We start from the raw sequence: 18,840 nt of genomic DNA on the forward strand, positions 1-18,840 counted from the left end.
CTTCAGTGAACTCAGCCAGAAAGGTGGCTCAGCAGGGAAGGGTGCTTGGGGACGGAGTAGCCTCATGCTCCCTGGGGACAGGACCTGAGGGGGTGGGCTGGGGTGAAGAGGGTACTAAGCTCCTGCCTCGGGGGCTGCTGCAAGCCTGCAGGTTTGGGGAACGAATAGGCTGGAAATCACTTCCCGCCCTCACTCCAGAGCTTAGCTGAGGGGCCGAGAGGCTTCCCCACCATGCCAGCGCTGTGCGGGGCTTTGGCACATGCAGGGCTTGGCTCCTCCTGGCCAGCGCCCCAAGCTGGAGGTCTTGGGCTTCCCCGAGGGCGCCAGCCCAGCCAGAGGCAGTGGGGAAAGGAAGGAGTCTGCTGGCCAGGCCGTTGATGAGCTGAGTGCTCTGACCGGGGGTTGGTTCTCCACACAGAGCTGGGAGCGGGACGTGCCCCACCGGAAGGGATATGGAGGAGCAGCGGGGCTGGGGGTGGGGGGCACAAAGGGCAAAGCAGGGAGAGGACAGCGAGAGGGGGAACAGGTAAAAGGCTGATGGGTGGGCAACAGAGGCAACACGTAACCGGCCGCCGCCTGGCACCTGCCTGCACTCACCAACCACTGCAGCACGAAGCCAGTGCCTGCTGGAAATGGGACGGGAGCGGGGCCCTTCTGGCCGAGAGCCGGCATGCAGCAAGGGCTGCGCTGATGGACCAGCAGGGGGAGTGGCTGGCCCCGTGCACTGGATCTTTGCCCCGCCACCAGCCTTGCACACCCACCCCCATCACTGGCCACTGGACACCCCCCCCCCCGACCCATTCACTCCTGGTGGGCAGGTGGCTGGTGAGCAGGAATCCGGCCAGCAGCAGGACCCGCCAGTACTGATGGGGGCGAGACAGAAAATACGGGACAATCTACCCGTTTTTAAGAAAAAGTCGAGACACAGGCAGAAGGACTTAAATACAGCACTGTCCCTTTAAAAACAGGACGTCTGGTCACCCTATTCCCAGTCCCTCCTGGAGTAGGATGTAGGAGTCCAGCAACCCCTGACTGATGTAAGAGCTTCCAGCAAGAGGAGCCTTGAGGTTGCTCTGAGTTGTGGTAGGGGCTGAACTGGCCCCTGTCCATGATTGGGGTGTGGAAGATCATTCAAACCCATCTTTGTTTTTACCCCTAAATGACACAGAATTCAGCTCCAGAGCTGGTAGGAATTTTCTGAACAAAAACAAAACAAAAATCTGGATTTTTCACAAATATTTTTTTTTATTTTTCTAGTTTTTATGGATAAAATGGGAAAATGGAAAAAAAACCCCACATTTTTTCAGTATATTGCTTTTCTTTTCCTCCTCTTTCTCATTTTCCCCTTTCCCTTTCTTGCTGCCTTTTTCAAAATAGAAAAAGGGGGGCCAGGGAAGAAAACCCCACAACATGGAAAAAAACAAAACCTAAAATTTTCTGAAACCAAAACATTCACGACAAATTCGGAATAAGTGAAAAATGGTTCCTTTTTGGAACCGACAAAACAGAGATGACTGACATTTTTGAAATTTTTCATTATTTCCCCCCTTTTTTGAACTATTTTAACAACTAAGGGATAGAGCTCTCGGGATCTAATGCAGCCGACATTTCAAAGGCTGGGAATCCTCACTGTATTGAAAAGGAATTGTAAAGGTAAGGCCTTCTGAGGGTGCTCAAGGGAGACATCTTTTTGCCTTGACATTGCCCCTTCGAGGATTCCATGCGTATTTTAAAATCCACGACTGCATATAAATCATACACCAACACCCAAGCTTCCCATGTACTGGAAACAAAGTGATGCATGGGTGGGCTTTCTGATTGCAGCAGCACCTGCTCTGTTGCTAGCTGTTAAGTTGGGGCTTTGAGGAATGTGGGTTTCAGTATTGGGAGACAAATCTTTGATACACTTAAATAACAAAGACACATTTGAAATATTGAATATACAAATGTTAACATGGGGCAACTGTTGAGTTGAATCAATTCTTAGGCACAATCAGCAATGGCCGTGTGCCTTTCGGAAGAGCAATCTACTTTACAGTCTTGTGGTGCTCACATCCCTTTCCTCTCCTGCAGGGAGAAAGTGGCAGCCAAGGACTTCCTGGTCTAAAAGGAGAAAAAGGAGACTCGGTAAGTCAGAGCTGTCAGAGGCTGACTGATCTTGTAGTGGAATATGAGCGATGGGGAAATGGTTGTTCTCCTACTGATTGCATGGGGCTTATGGTACTGTGAAAGGAGTTCGGCTTACTGAGCGGTCCCTCGTGGCCAGAGTTCTATTTTCAGCAGACTCCCTCTGTTCTTTGTCTTCATGGCCCCTTAGGTTATATCTGCCCTGCAGTTAGACACCCATGGCTGGTCTGGGTCAGCTGACTTGGGCTTGCAGGGCTCAGGCTGCAGGACAGTGAAATTGCTGTGTAGATATTTGGGTTGGAGCCCAAGCTCTGGATCCTGACAAGGGGGAAGGGTCCCAGATCTCAGGCTACTCCAGCCTGAGCCTGAACATCTACACTGCAGTTCTATAGCCCGGCAGCATGAGCTCAGCTGACACAGGCCAACCATGGGTGTTTAACTGCAGTGCAGACATACCTTTACGGACCCACCACAGCCTTCCTTGTAAGTCCTACCACCCTCCACTTGGGGCTTTTTAATGGCCGCAAACAGTCCCACTGATAACGTCCATCACTGCAATCCAAAGGTTCCCGCATATCTCTGGCTCTTCTGCCATCTACAAAGAGCTCTTTCCCTGCCATAGCATAAGTGTCTCTCCCTGGAGTTTAGCCTTCTGGCTCTGGCTTCCTTCTCTTGCCAGTGTTTCCTGTGTTCTAAGGGAGAAGGCCCTGTCTATATACTGTCCTCCTCCAGGGAGTTCCTCCCAGTTGGCTGGAAGAGAGGAGAGCCCTGCCCCACCCTATACTACAGGATTTCACATCCCAGTGTCCTAAGTACCAAGGACTGCTTCTTCTCGTCCACTACCAGGCCATTTCCTGGGCCGTTGATCTTTCCAGCTCCCTGGAATGGGGTCTTCTGGCCCACTCTGCTCTTCAAGGGTCAGCATTCTCCATGCAGCTTGTGCTCATCCTCCGAGCAGGGATGATATTCACCCTTCTATTGTCAGTCAGCTGATGCCATTCTCTGTGCGTTTCAATGCTTTGTCACTCAACCCGACAGCTAGTTGGCCTGTTGTTGGCCTTTTAGTTCAAATGTGTGAATTGGATACATTGACTGCGTAGCACATCCAGGAGGGACACTGTGGTGCATTGACATACAAAGGAAAGAGTCAATCTTTGCTGTTTACATTAAGGTGACATTGGGATCTCATTTCAATCAGTTGCTCCTGATAAAAAATGCCACCCTCTGGCTCATTATTTAATAGAGAAAAAAGTCTGGGTTTTTAACAGCGATCAGGACTAATTAAAGCTGAGAGTGTCTCTGTTTTTGGAAGCTTAGTGTCATAAATATTAACTAACATCTTATGTAGAATAAGGGATAAGTGTGGTCTGGTGCTTGAAATGCAGATGCTGGGGTTCAGAAGGTCTAGGTTGTTGTCTGAACTGGGGAAGTCACTTGACCTGTTTGTGCTGCCCTGTTATATAGGTATAATAATATTGATCTATATAATAAGTGCATCTTTAATTAAATAAAAAAGTGTAACCCTGAAGAAGCGTAGGTAATTTCCTAAGCAACCATATGATTTTGTTGTTGCACATCCTATCTTCCTCTCCCACCAGGGTTTATCTCCATCTCGCCTTATGTTTTGTCTGAACTTCGCTCCTGATCCTGAAGTTGGACCTACAGGGACAGACCCTTGCACCTCTGTGGGCCAGTTGCAGGACCATGACCTTAGATTATAAACTGTTCCAGAGCAGGATCTCTGTCTTGTGCTTTTCTTCAAGTAAAGGGCCATGCACATATGCACCTGTATAAATAATGAATAATAAAATCTGCACGGGTGTTTTGACAATTAATATTTATAAAGTGCTTTGAGATCTTTGAATAAAAGTTGCAATGTAGCATTATTATATATTAAATTTACCTTCCCTCTCCTTTCTAGGGCAGAGGAGCATATGGCAGAGGACAGAAGGGAGAACAGGTATGGTGATATTGTTAATTATACAACACAGTTAGATCATAGCTCACTCCATGACTTTGTTTAGCTCAAATTCTAATTTTGGAACCCATGGGAGCTTCCAGAGTAAGACCTGCAGGAGGGAGACCATTACGAAGAAAGAAAATTCAGGAGATACACACTGGTTGGATTTTAGTAAAGGAAGTGATATACTTTCTCGCACACACTTCATCAGAAATGTTAAGATTTGTCACTGCTTTGCCCCTGGGGTAGTCTCAGTTCCCGCTGAGCAAAGTGTGTGTAAAATGCAATCACATCAGAATGGTAACACTCACTTGGACAAGTGGGAAGGACTACACAAGGAGCAATGCAATGGAGAATCAGGCTTCGTCTAATGGATCAAAAACTGGCTCAAGAAACATGAACAAAAGGTACTGATAAGTGGCAGTGCATTGATTTTTACAGAGGTATCCGAGTACTGAAGGGACTCACACATAGTCCCATCTTATTGAATATTTTCATTAATCTGAAAGAGGGAGAAAACTGCATGTTCATGTTATTACAAATATTAATAAGGACAGAGAAATAGAGTCTAGAGAAGTTAAAAATATGGATGCAAAGTAACAAAATGAGATTCACTTGGAAAAATGCTTTATTTTCTATCTGGGAAAATATATTCAGTGGAAATCAGGAATGGCTAATGAAGCATGGTGGGGATAGTGCTTGGCAAACTAGACATGGGTTTCTAGGTTATATGGCAGCCAAAACAGTCAATGCAAATTTAGGCTGCATAGGCAAAGCATGACATTATGGAGGAGAGAGATAATAGTCCAACTCTATCCCTGTGTTACAATCATACTGAGAATCTCACACTCAGTTCTCGGCACCAGAATGACACCGACAAACTGGAGAACATAGAGATGAGCAAGAAAAAAAGATTGAGGGCTGAAGGTATCGCCCAATGTAGAAAGATTAAAAGAGCCAAATTTGCGTAGCCTGGCTAAGTGATAATTCTGGGGGGACATGGAGAAACTCTACAAATATTTGATCATTAGTGGAGGAATGGAAATAATTAATTAGGGTGGTACCAGGGGATAATGGGATGAAATGGAGAAGGAAGACATAAAGTGTGCGGACCATGAGATGTTTGATAGAAGAAGGAGTAATGGTCTCAAGTTACAGTGGGGGAGGTTTAGGTTGGATATTAGGGAAAAGCTTTTTCACTAGGAGGGTGGTGAAGCGCTGGAATGGGTTACCTAGGGAGGTGGTAAAATCTCCTTCCTTTGAGGTTTTTAAGGTCAGGCTTGACAAAGCCCTGGCTGGGATGATTTAGTTGGGGATTGGTCCTGCTTTGAGCAGGGGGTTGGACTAGATGACCTCCTGAGGTCCCTTCCAACCCCGATATTCTATGATTCTATGACTCTATGTAATAGTCTGCTGAACTCTCAAAGGAAACAGTGGGCATCACATTGCTTGGACTATTTAAAACTATATTGGACAATACATTAGTAAATGTCCTGTAGGGAAGAATCCTGCACTGGCAGGGAGAGATGGAGTTTATTACCATTTGAACCTTCTTATCTCTACTTTCTCTGATTATAATCTATTGATCATATATATCCGAAATGCACCATTTGACCTTCTTACATTGCAAAGTAAGGTTGCTTATTAAAGAAATGTTACTAAGGCAGTCTATAGACATGGGAAGAATGTAGGGCAAATTTCTGCAGTGATATACATGCAAACTTTCCCACTGACAAGCAGAATTTGGCCTATAATAGACATTCTAGATTCACAATAAGAAAAGGAGTACTAGTGGCACCTTAGAGACTAACCAATTTATTTGAGCATAAGCTTTCATGAGCTACAGCTCACTTCATCTGATGAAGTGAGCTGTAGCTCACGAAAGCTTATGCTCAAATAAATTGGTTAGTCTCTAAGATGCCACTAGTACTCCTTTTCTTTTTGCGAATACAGACTAACACGGCTGCTGCTCTGAAACCTAGATTCACAATGCAGTCTTTAGAAATCAGCCAGTGTTTTTCATGTGGCAAGGGTCACTTGGCCCTGATTAAAACCGTTATATTTAGTATGTTGGTGCTGTAGTAGAAATAAGGTCTGATCCGGTCAAGAAGGATCTGAATGGTAGGAAGTGCCACCTCCTGCCTTTGTCACCCTACTGAGGAGTACGGAGAGCATGCAAGTTTTGATTGAAAACCGGATACAACATCTGTGCTGAACTTCTCTGATTAGGTAGCCAAGGGGCATCCTTGATAGCTGCCCACCAACATGCGTGTATAAAGATCCATGAATTTATGGCTAGTTAGCTCTGTGTATTTGGTACGTTCGCCAGCAGAGGCAGTCAGTGGGCCTGCATTTAGTAACAAAGGAGCTGCGTCTTGTATATTTGCCCATAGAGAACATGGGCATGGTCTAGGCATGTTTTGGTAGAGTTCTTGGTGGAGGGTGTGTCTCTGCTGAGCAGGGCTGGCATGTCTGACAGCAGGAGGAGAATGTGCTATTGCTGAGCATGTCCACTGATTAAGTAGCAGAAGAGCTGACACCTGCCCGGCGTGTCTTTTGAGATCAGCAGCACAGAAGGTGCGGGTCTGCTGAGTGTGGCTGATGCATGTAGCAATAGTGGGACGGGGTATGCGTATGTCAGAAGAAGGGGTGCTGGTGTGATTGAAGTAACTGGTACATTTGGCAGCGGAAGTGTCATGTGCCTAACCATGCTAGATATACTGTGTACTCCCAGCAGAAGAGGAAGAGAGCGTGTGTATGTTTCACTGAAAAGGTTCACTGACCTGGTATACCTGGCATCAGAGGACTCGCACACCTCCTGGAATGTTTTCCCTTTGCCCCCAAAATGGTGGAATAAAACACCTCTCTCTGCCCCTTCATCTCGACCATGACAGCTTTATATTTACCTGTTATCGCTCAAGAAGGAGATCTTGAAGTCAATGCGGATACTTCTCTGAAAACATCCACTCAATGTGCTGGAGCAGCAGTCAAAAAGGCAAACAGAATGCTGGGAATCATTAAGAAAGGGATAGATAATAGGACAGAAAATATCATGTTGCCGCTATATAAATCCATGGTACGCCCACATCTTGAATACTGCGTGCAGATGTGGTCACCCCATCTCAAAAAAGATATATTGGAATTGGAAAAGGTTCAGAAAAGGACAACAAAAATGATTAGGGGTATGAACGGCTTCCATAGGAGGAGAGATTAATAAGACTGGGACTTTTCATCTTGGAAAAGAGATGGCAAAGTGGAGATATGATTGAGGTTTTATAAAATCATGACTGGTGTAGAGAAAGTAGATAAGGAAGTGTTATTTACTCCTTCTCATAACACAAGAACTAGGGGGTCACCAAATGAAATTAATAGGCAGCAGGTTTAAAACAAATAAAAGGAAGTATTTCTTCACACAATGCACAGTCAACCTGTGGAACTCCTTGCCAGAGGATGTTGTGAAGGCCAAGACCATAACAGGATTCAAAAAAGAACTAGATAAATTCATGGAGGATAGGTCCATCAATGGCTATTAGCCAGGATGGGCAAGAATGGTGTCCCCAGCCTCTGTTTGCCAGAAGCTGGGAATCAGCGACAGGGGATGGATCACTTGATGATTACCTGTTCTGTTCATTCCCTCTGGGGCATCTGGCACTGGCCACTGTCGGAGGATAGGATACTGGGGTGGATACCGGGAAGAATTAGTGAGGGAAGCAAAAGTGGATGGGAATCTGGGGGGCAGTGACCATGAGTTGGTCGAGTTCAGGATCCTGACGCAGGGAAGAAAAGTTCGCACCAGGATACAGACCCTGGACTTCAGGAAAGCAGACTTCGACTCCCTCAGGGAACGGATGGGTAGGATCCCCTGGGGGACTAACATGAAGGGGAAAGGAGTCCAGGAGAGCTGGCTGTATTTCAAGGAATCCCTGTTGAGGTTACAGGGACAAACCATCCCGATGAGTCGAAAGAATAGTAAATATGGCAGGCGACCAGCTTGGCTTAACGGTGAAATCCTAGCGGATCTTAAACATAAAAAAGAAGCTTACAAGAAGTGGAAGTTTGGACATATGACCAGGGATGAGTATAAAAATATTGCTCGGGCATGTAGGAATGAAATCAGGAGGGCCAAATCGCACCTGGAGCTGCAGCTAGCAAGAGATGTCAAGAGTAACAAGAAGGGTTTCTTCAGGTATGTTGGCAACAAGAAGAAAGCCAAGGAAAGTGTGGGCCCCTTACTGAATGAGGGAGGCAACCTAGTGACAGAGGATGTGGAAAAAGCCAATGTACTCAATGCTTTTTTTGCCTCTGTCTTCACGAACAAGGTCAGCTCCCAGACTGCTGCGCTGGGCATCACAACATGGGGAGTAGATGGCCAGCCCTCAGTGGAGAAAGAGGTGGTTAGGGACTATTTAGAAAAGCTGGACGTGCACAAGTCCATGGGGCCGGACGAGTTGCATCCGAGAGTGCTAAAGGAATTGGCAGATGTGATTTCAGAGCCATTGGCCATTATCTTTGAAAACTCGTGGCGAACAGGGGAAGTCCCAGATGACTGGAAAAAGGCTAATGTAGTGCCAATCTTTAAAAAAGGGAAGAAGGAGGATCCTGGGAACTACAGGCCAGTCAGCCTCACCTCAGTCCCTGGAAAAATCATGGAGCAGGTCCTCAAGGAATCAATCCTGAAGCACTTACACGAGAGGAAAGTGATCAGGAACAGTCAGCATGGATTCACCAAGGGTAGGTCATGCCTGACTAATCTAATCACCTTCTATGATGAGATTACTGATTCTGTGGATGAAGGGAAAGCAGTGGATGTATTGTTTCTTGACTTTAGCAAAGCTTTTGACACGGTCTCCCACAGTATTCTTGTCAGCAAGTTAAAGAAGTATGGGCTGGATGAATGCACTATAAGGTGGGTAGATAGTTGGCTAGATTGTCGGGCTCAACGGGTAGTGATCAATGGCTCCATGTCTAGTTGGCAGCCGGTGTCAAGTGGGGTGCCCCAGGGGTCGGTCCTGGGGCCGGTTTTGTTCAATATCTTCATAAATGATCTGGAGGATGGTGTGGATTGCACTCTCAGCAAATTTGCGGATGATACTAAACTGGGAGGAGTGGTAGATACGCTGGAGGGCAGGGATAGGATACAGAGGGACCTAGACAAATTGGAGGATTGGGCCAAAAGAAACCTGATGAGGTTCAATAAGGATAAGTGCAGGGTCCTGCACTTAGGACGGAAGAACCCAATGCACCGCTACAGACTAGGGACCGAATGGCTAGGCAGCAGTTCTGCGGAAAAGGACCTAGGGGTGACAGTGGACGAGAAGCTGGATATGAGTCAGCAGTGTGCCCTTGTTGCCAAGAAGGCCAATGGCATTTTGGGATGTATAAGTAAGGGCATAGCCAGCAGATCGAGGGACGTGATCGTTCCCCTCTATTCGACATTGGTGAGGCCTCATCTGGAGTACTGTGTCCAGTTTTGGGCCCCACACTACAAGAAGGATGTGGATAAATTGGAGAGAGTCCAGCGAAGGGCAACAAAAATGATTAGGGGTCTGGAACACATGACTTATGAGGAGAGGCTGAGGGAACTGGGAATGTTTAGTCTACGGAAGAGAAGAATGAGGGGGGATTTGATAGCTGCTTTCAACTACCTGAGAGGTGGTTCCAGAGAGGATGGTTCTAGACTATTCTCAGTGGTAGAAGAGGACAGGACAAGGAGTAATGGTCTCAAGTTGCAGTGGGGGAGGTTTAGGTTGGATATTAGGAAAAAGTTTTTCACTAGGAGGGTGTTGAAACACTGGAATGCGTTACCTAGGGAGGTGGTAGAATCTCCTTCCTTGGAAGTTTTTAAGGTCAGGCTTGACAAAGCCCTGGCTGGGATGATTTGATTGGGGATTGGTCCTGCTTTGAGCAGGGGGTTGGACTAGATGACCTCCTGAGGTCCCTTCCAACCCTGATATTCTATGATTCTATGATTCTATGAACCTCTGGTCTGACTCAGTAGGGCTACTCTTATGTTCTTACTTGCATTTCTGGGATTGTGGGCCGTTTAACCTGCTGGTGGCGAGTAAATGGAGTAAATGCCAGTGTAACTCTACTGACATCGATCAGGACATGGAGCATCTTTATATTTCAATATAGTACAGTGCCAAGTACATTACTGATGACAAACCAACAAACAACAACCCTGGCTGAAATCCTCCGCTCTGCATTGGAAAGTTTAGGAATACGAGTTTATTTGATTTAGAAAATGAGAGCATTCATAATGAAAGCTGAAACGGCATCCTTAACTTGCCCTGTTTTGCCTAGGTATTACAGGGATGACTTGTGTGTTGTACCTTCGGGTACTGAAGTAGGTATGTACAAACCAGGAGAGTGACAGACACAGTGCCCAGGCCTTGTGCCCCAAATATTACATTGTAATCACAAAATTTGAACTTGTACACACAAGCAGTTAATTGCATGTGCAAACAGGTGTGCTTGTATAATCCACTGTTCAGTATGTGTCACACTTCCCACTCTGTGTCTGATTTGCACAGATGAGTCTGTTTCAGCTGCCACCTATGGGAGTTAGTCCTTTAGTTCAAGCTATAGACATTCATGAAGTCCTAGGTACAAACTTAGGTCACTAGCAAGGTGGATGTTACACTTATCCATAAAAAGAACCTTGTGGCACCTTAGAGACTAACAAATTTATTCGAGCATAAGCTTTCGTGGGCTACATCCCACTTCATCGGATGCATAGAATGGTAGAATGGAACATATAGTAAGAAGATATATACATACAGTGAAGGTGGAAGTTGCCATACAAACTGTAAGAGGCTAATTAATTAAGATGAGCTATTATCAGCAGGAGAAAAAAAAACTTTTGTAGTGATAATCAAGATGGCCCATTTAGACAGTTGACAAGAAGGTGTGAGGATACTTAACATGGGGAAATAGATTCAATATGTGTAATGACCCAGCCACTCTCAGTCTCTATTCAAACCCAAGTTAATGGTATCTAGTTTGCATATTAATTCAAGCTCAGCAGTTTCTCATTGGACTCTGTTTTTGAAGCTTTTCTGTTGCAAAATTGCCACCCTTAAGTCTTTTACTGAGTGGCCAGATAAGTTGAAGTGTTCTCCTAACGGTTTTTCAATGTTATGATTCCTGATGTCTGATTTGTGTCCATTTATTCTTTTGCGTAGAGACTGTCCGGTTTGGCCAATGTACATGGCAGAGGGGCATTGCTGGCACATGATGGCATATATCACATTGGTAGATGTGCAGGTGAACAAGCCCCTGATGGCGTGGCTAATGTGATTAGGTCCTAAGATGGTGTCACTTGAATAAATATGTGGACAGAGTTGGCATCGGGCTTTGTTGCAAGGATAGGTTCCTGGGTTAGTGGTTTTGTTGTGCGGTGTGTGGTTGCTGGTGAGTATTTGCTTCAGGTTGGGGGACTGTCTGTAAGCGAGGACTGGCCTGTCTCCCAAGATCTGTGAGAATGAGGGATCATTTTTCAGGATAGGTTGTAGATCTTTGATGATGTGCTGGAAATGTTTTAGTTGGGGGCTGAAGGTGACAGCTAGTGGCGTTCTGTTATTTTCTTTGTTGGGCCTGTCCTGTAGTAGGTGACTTCTTCTGACTCTGTCAATCTGTTTCTTCACTTCAGCAGGTGGGTATTGTAGTTGTAAGAATGCTTGATAGAGATCTTGTAGGTGTTTGTCTCTGTCTGAGGGGTTGGAGCAAATGCGGTTGTATTGCAGAGCTTGGTTGTAGACAATGGATCGTGTGGTGTGTCCTGGATGGAAGCTGGAGCCATGTAGGTAAGTATAGTGGTCGGTAGGTTTCCGGTATAGGGTGGTGTTTATGTGACCATCGCTTATTAGCTCCATAGTGTCCAGGAAGTGGATCTCTTGTGTGGACTGGTCCAGGCTGAGGTTGATGGTGAGATGGAAATTGTTGAAATCATGGTGGAATTCCTCAAGGGCTTCTTTTCCATGGGTCCAGATGGTGAAGATGTCATCAATGTAGCGCAAGTAGAGTAAGGGTGTTAGGGGACAAGAGCTGAGGAAGCATTGTTCTAAGTCAGCCATAAAAATGTTGGCATACTGTGGGGCCATGCGGGTACCCATAGCAGTGCCGCTGACTTGAAGGTATATATTGTCCCCAAATGTGAAACAGTTGTGGGTGAGGACAAAGTCACAAAGGTCAGCCACCAGGTTTGCCGTGACATTATCGGGGATACTGTTCCTGATAGGTTGTAGTCCATTTTTGTGTGGAATGTTGGTGTAGAGGGCTTCTACATCCATAGTGGCCAGGATGGTGTTTTCTGGAAGATCACTGATGGATTGTAGTTTCCTCAGGAAGTCAATGGTGTCTCGAAGATAGCTGGGAGTGCTGGTAGCGTAGGGCCTGAGGAGAGAGTCCACTTGTCAAGAATTATAACATTCATAAACCAGTCGGAGAACACTTCAATCTCTCTGGTCACGCGATTACAGACATGAAAGTTGCGATATTACAACAGAAAAACTTCAAAAACAGACTCCAGCGAGAGACTGCTGAATTTTAATTCATTTGCAAATTGGATACAATTAACTTAGGCTTGAATAGAGACTGGGAGTGGCTAAGTCATTATGCAAGGTAACCTATTTCCCCTTGTTTCCCCCCCCCCTTCCTCAGACGTTCTTGTTAAACCCTGGATTTGTGCTGGAAATGGCCCACCTTGATTATCATACACATTGTAAGGAGAGTGATCACTTTAGATAAGCTATTACCAACAGGAGAGTGGGTTTGTGTGTGGGGCGGGGGGGGGAGAAAACCTGGATTTGTGCTGGAAATGGCCCACCTTGATTATCATACACATTGTAAGGAGAGTGATCACTTTAGATAAGCTATTACCAGCAGGAGAGGGGGGTGGGGGGGAGAGAACACCTTTTGTAGTGATAAACACCCATTTTTTCATGGTTTGTGTGTATAAAAACATCTTCTGTATTTTCCACAGTATGCATCCGATGAAGTGAGCTGTAGCTCACGAAAGCTTATGCTCAAATAAATTGGTTAGTCTCAGAGGTATCTAGGGAACTCCACCGCCTACTGTAAAAAGTTAGCCTCCAAGCGAGCTTAGGCACCTACAGGGTTAGCCAGCAGCTGAGCAGGGCTTTTGTGGATTGCAGTGGTACCTAAAGATGGGACTTAAGTCTGGGGTTTAGGCACCTCAGTACTTTTGTGCGGGTATTAATAGTTCCTTTCTCCTACGCTTTGTGTGTCTTTGAGGTAGTAACTGTCTCTCACTATGTGTTTGTAAGGTGCCTTGTATAATGGAACCCCAGTCTCACTTGGCCCCTCTAGCTGCTACCATAACACAAATAACAGTAACAATAATTAATAAAAATCCCTTTTAATATATAGATGGCCTTGGTGGAATGAGTCAGTGGACGGGTGGCTTCCTTGTAACCTCCTCCCTACTTTTGGGCACCAAAGCGTGGGGGGAAACACATGAACATTTGGAGACACTTGTTCATCAGTGTTTGAAATGCTACCAATCAGCATTCTTCACTTACTGTGAATGGCTGGGGGAAGCTGACCTCCTTAGAACCTGATTCACAGCGGAAATCAGCAAAGTTCTGAGGATGTTGCAGCTGGTGGTTTGCATGACCGGGGCAAGGTGAGATAGGGATGCGTTGTTTTTTATTTCATAAATAAACTTGTTAGAGCAGGGCAACTAGAAATCAAGACTCCTGGGTTCCATTCCTAGCTCTGTTACTGACTTATCTAAGGTTGTTGGATTTAGTTTGCCAGTGCTGCATGGTGTTCGAGGCCTGTGACATGCAGGAGTTCAGACTAGATGATCTGGTGGTCCCTTCTGGCCTCAAACGCTATGACTGTAAAGTCACCCAGCATTTAATCTTGCTGGGTATGTCCACATGGGGCTAAAAGATCTGCAGCATGACCATAGCTGGCCTGGGTCAACTGGGTGGATGTTCGGGCTCGGGCTGAACCAGAGCTCTGGGACCCTCCACGCTTCCAGGGTCCCAGAGCTTGGGCATCAACCCGAGCCTGAATGTCTACAAGCAATTTTCAGCCCCGGACCCCAAGCACTGTGAGCCCGAGTCATCTGACCCGGACCAGCTGCAGGTGTTTTATCCCCATGTAAACATACCCTCTAGGTCCTAGGTTTACCACCTGTATAATAATAATCATGTGTCTTTTGATTAGTTAATATTTGTAATCTTCTTCTGGGTCTCAGATAAAAGCTGGTACATAGTGGTTAAGTGTTAGTGGTTTCCGCATGTACTCTCAATCCCTTTGTCCGGTCAGGGCAGTTTCATTCTATGATTCTAGTTTTTTTTTAAACCCTCTTTCCTGGACTTACAGTGCCTTCTGCATGGCTAGCTGAATAACTGAGGAGCTGCGGTTGGGTTGGCTTCTTTCCCCTTAAACAATAATTAGAGGGTTTTAGATAAAATCAGTGGTTTCTGTGACCCAGAATAACAGCTGCAGATTGTAACAAACAACTTGAAGCCAGATCACATAATAATAATTTTGCATCCTTACAGCTTAGTTCTCAACACTGCAGGAATTCCAGGGCTTGTACAGATTTTTTTTTCCCCTTTACACAATCTAAGTGAACACTACCTTACATTTTCAGTCCCGATCTCTCACTGCCAGGCCCATCGCTGGTACACAGTGACATCTGCTGGCAGTGACAAAGCTGTAAACTCTCCACCACCTTTCTTTCGGGCATTTCCTTGCCAAACTCAGCTCCGAGTGTGACAACGAATAGTATCAGAAAGCTTCTGCATCTCTCCATTCCTCTTCTGGTGAGAGTTCTGTGAAAGAGATTCCTGTGACTTAGTCACTGATAACCGGGCCAGGATGCAGAACGCTCTTTAACACAGTATTACGGCTGACAGGTATGGATGAGCTGCTTGTCAAGAGGAGGTGAAAAGAGCCTTCCTAACCAGCTAATGTGCGTGTAGAATATAAAATGAGCCTGTTATTCCAGTAAATTACAGCCTCCAGAGGTGCTGCACAAAACAGAGCTTTGTTACCCCCAGGAGACCCCGTAGTCAGTCAAAGGCATCACCGCATCATATGCTACCTGCCATTTTCCCCCTCACTAAAAGCTTTGACACCTGTTCTTGTGGTCAAGTTTCCCCTCTCCTCCTTACCCATTCATAAGATCAGAAGAAGACCAGAGGCACTGTCATATACTCCAGTTGATTGACAAAGTTAGGTAGTCAGGTCCTTCCTTCTCCATATTTCACACCCCTTATCAAAGCTTGCTGCCGGGCTGATCTTCCCCTTTAGAGGCTGAAGATAGCGACTCTGACAGCTAGGGCAGATAGGCAGCTGGGTCATGGAGCCAAGAGACCATGGCCAGAGGAACGGACGTTTGTTCCACACTGTTCTTTTCTCACACACTTTGAAGTTTCTCGCACACTTTAATTACCAGTGCTCTGCCCCAGCCACACTAACCCGAGATGCTGTAACTTCAAATGCCAATCCTGTCTGGGCTCTCTTACGTCAGCAGAAAGCTGCCACTTCACCTGTCTGATGCTTCTGGGTAACAAACCAAGACTGGGATACGAAAAGACTCTGCTAGGAAACCGTTGCCTTGATCAGAAACATTTTTTATCAGTCCAACGGAGGAGTGCATGTTATTATGGTCAACTGTTTTTACAGCTCCAGAGGGGCACATAGTACTTTATAGACCAACGAGACTGGGCCTACCGTGAATAGCTCACAATCTTATGGCAAGATTCTACCCTGGGCAGCCTAAAGGGCACCAGGTCTCGGGGTTGTATTGTGGCAATTCACTGGGACTGCGTGTGGGCACAGGGCTTCAACCCCCATGGACGAAAGTGCAGAATCAGGGCCTAAATTCAGAGAGACCTATTAAGTGTGTCCTCTTCCTATGCTGTGTGACATATTCCTTTTGGACCTGGTTCAACATACGACAAAAACCTTGGGGTAAAAAAAAGCCAGAAACAGTGTCTCTGGGGAAGCTGGGCTAGGTGAGTTAATAGGTTTCTCTGACTGGGCAAAACATCCACCTGGTACCTGACAAATCATCTGGGAGCTGCAGAGCATTGTGCTATTTATAGGCTGGAGGGTACAAATTAATCAATGTCATGCTAAAGGCGACCGTGTTCTTGTTCTGCTTCAGTGCACACTCACCATCCAGTGCCTGGCAAGCTGTTTGTCTGATGGAAGCTTTGATCCTGAGTGAAGACAGATGAAAGCGGAGAGGATTGTTTTTCCCTAGAGACAAAGAGCATGTTACGTAGCACAACTGCTCACTATTTGTCACATTTCAAAATTTAAGACAAATATCTAATTTTGGTGAAAGGCGGGAGAGGATTAGGCCACAACAGTCACAAAAACATGTTCCTGATTGTGTGTTTACTTTGTTTTTTTGGTCCTTTTACAAACTCTAATATACAATGTTGTTAACTGGAGTGTGCATCTGCAAGGACAAAGGAGTGGGACAATGCTTCAGCTTGATGAGACTTTATAGGTATGACAAGTTACCCAGGAAAAGGACAGACTCCGCCAGTATCTGTCAGAGGCAGGGGTGACCCATCCAGGATAGGGTCACACTGTCTTTGGAGTTTGGCCCCTTGTGTCCATTTGTCCATTATTTCTGAACCGAGGAGGGTTGATACATAGTACAACGCCATCTCTACCCTCTCTTATAACTTTTTCAGCACCGAGCTCCTTGGCAGGAGCCTGTCTGAACCTTACATTCACGTTGATTTAAATAGGATTTGATCAGAGACAAACACACACCGTTATCACTATTTACAAGGCACTGTAAGTACACTTGGGGTTTAAGAAAACACAGGCACAATTAGCCATAGTCTTTGCTGGCCTTACTCCACTGACTTCATTTGGTCCGATGTGCCCTGAGAGCTGCAGGGAAAGCTGCATCAAAGGAACTATTGGCACTGCTGCTCTACAAACAAACCCCTTCATGTCCGGCTCACTCTGTGCCAGTAGTCTCCAAGGCCATGGCACCCGTGGGGGCATTTTTGTGCCCCTGCAGGACACCCTGCCACCGAAATGCCGCCGCTGAGTACGGCCGCCGGAGAACCGCCTGCCAAAATGCCACTGAGAAGTGCCCGCTACAGTCTTCTGGGAATAGCAATATGCTATCCCCACAGAAAGGTTGGGGACCACTGCTCTGTGTGGTGGAATGCAGATTTGACTCCACTCTTCTATTGTGGTGTTGTGTTGTGTTCAGAATCATAAAAAAACAGCAGGCCTGTAAATACTTCCAAAGGGGCCCGCACAAACAGCAGTTCTCTCACAGAGCTCTGGCTGGCACTTGTAGAAATGTAGTAATTTTCCTCAACAAAACTTGGAAACGCGGAGTGCTTTGTAAGTCAATCAATTCTAGCTGATCTTTGGCCTCGGTTTCTGTACGTTCAGCCAAAAATAGGTCTGCAAACAGTATGACTGTGCTGGGGTTTTTCTTTAACTTTTCAAACTCTTAGAAACTGTGATCAGTCAATCAAACAAATCTTGGAGCTGTTGAATGGAGTCGTTTCAGATACTGTAATGAGCTCAGTCAATGCACACGGAAATATTTAGACCCCAATTTTCTCTCCCACTGCACTGTCTGCTGTGCAAAGGGGTAGAAACTGGCCTCTTCTTCCCAGCAGGGGATATCCTAGATGTGGAAGAGTCACTATCGGGCCTAGAGCTGACAGAGGTGACTTCTATGACACTACCATCATCCTCTTTCAGAATCCCCACTGTAAGGGCTTGTGAGGAGGAATGGTCAAGGCGGGGAAAGGATGGACAGTATGCTGGGGCCAGGTCCAGTGCAGAGTTGGCTAGAGAACTGGGAAGCTGTCACCAGCTACCTCATTCGCCTACCCCTACCTGCTGTACAAAGTATTGGAAAGACCATGGGCCAAAATCATTGGCTATTTTGCCCCACTCTGGTGATGCAGAGATGGATCTGGCCTGTGGTCTTTCCATCATACTCATAAGGAAGTGCACCAGGGACCTGCTGGAAAATGGTGCAGCACCTCCTCTCCCCAGGAACTCCAGAAGCCCTTGTGTTTCCCTGAGGCTCGGTGCCTCATGAAGCTCCAGCTGGGGGCAACGTGTTTGCACAGTGGGGCTGGACCTTCTGGGACAATTGAGCTCTGTGTATTTTCCCTGTGCAATGAATGAAACCATTACGGTATCTGGTTACAATATGGTAAGGGTTCTTAGCCAGCCTGTCATCAATTCCCTGTACATTAACAGCCTGATTTATCAGTGAGGCTGAGAGCACCTGTAGCTCCCCCTGAACCCTGAAAATCAGACCCTACGTCTTCTGTATTTATTAAATCAGACTGAAGTGCAGTGCCTGAAGTGGGCTCTTTTTTGGTTTGGTTTTGTTGTTTTGTTTTGTTTTTTGGACTAATGATCTAAAACAAACTCTTAGTTGAGATGAATTGCTGGTCTCATGTAGAAGCATAAGGTAATGCAACCTTTGATGTGAAATCTGCCAAGATATTAATAGAGTTTTAACCTCATTAAGGTAATACAATTCTGCACCTGTGCTTTCAAGAATGCAGCCATCTGTGTTACCTCTGGTCAGCAGCTTTCGAAAGTGGAGCTGGGTGAAATATCCACCGCAAAAAATCTCAAGCATCTAAATTTACCTGGTTTCAACTTCACAGAACAGTCACAAAGTTTAATGAAATTTCTAAAAATGTCGATGAAATGTTGCATGGAAATATTTCCGCAGGTTGGCTGTTTTGTGACAAATT

At 45.9% G+C, this 18,840-nt stretch overlaps 1 protein-coding gene across 1 annotated transcript in view; it reads left to right on the forward strand.

Annotated features, from left to right (window-relative positions):
• The window catches only part of LOC141983518 (collagen alpha-1(XXII) chain-like), a 208,389-nt gene that overhangs the window by 97,168 nt on the left and 92,381 nt on the right, over positions 1–18,840 (forward strand). The window contains exons 9-10 of the mRNA XM_074946717.1: positions 2,074–2,127; positions 4,049–4,087. Of these exons, the coding sequence (XP_074802818.1) occupies positions 2,074–2,127; positions 4,049–4,087 (93 nt within the window). The remainder of the gene's footprint in view (positions 1–2,073; positions 2,128–4,048; positions 4,088–18,840) is intronic.

Source organism: Natator depressus, chromosome 2 (assembly GCF_965152275.1).
Source record: "Natator depressus isolate rNatDep1 chromosome 2, rNatDep2.hap1, whole genome shotgun sequence".
Lineage (NCBI taxonomy): Eukaryota > Metazoa > Chordata > Testudines > Cheloniidae > Natator > Natator depressus.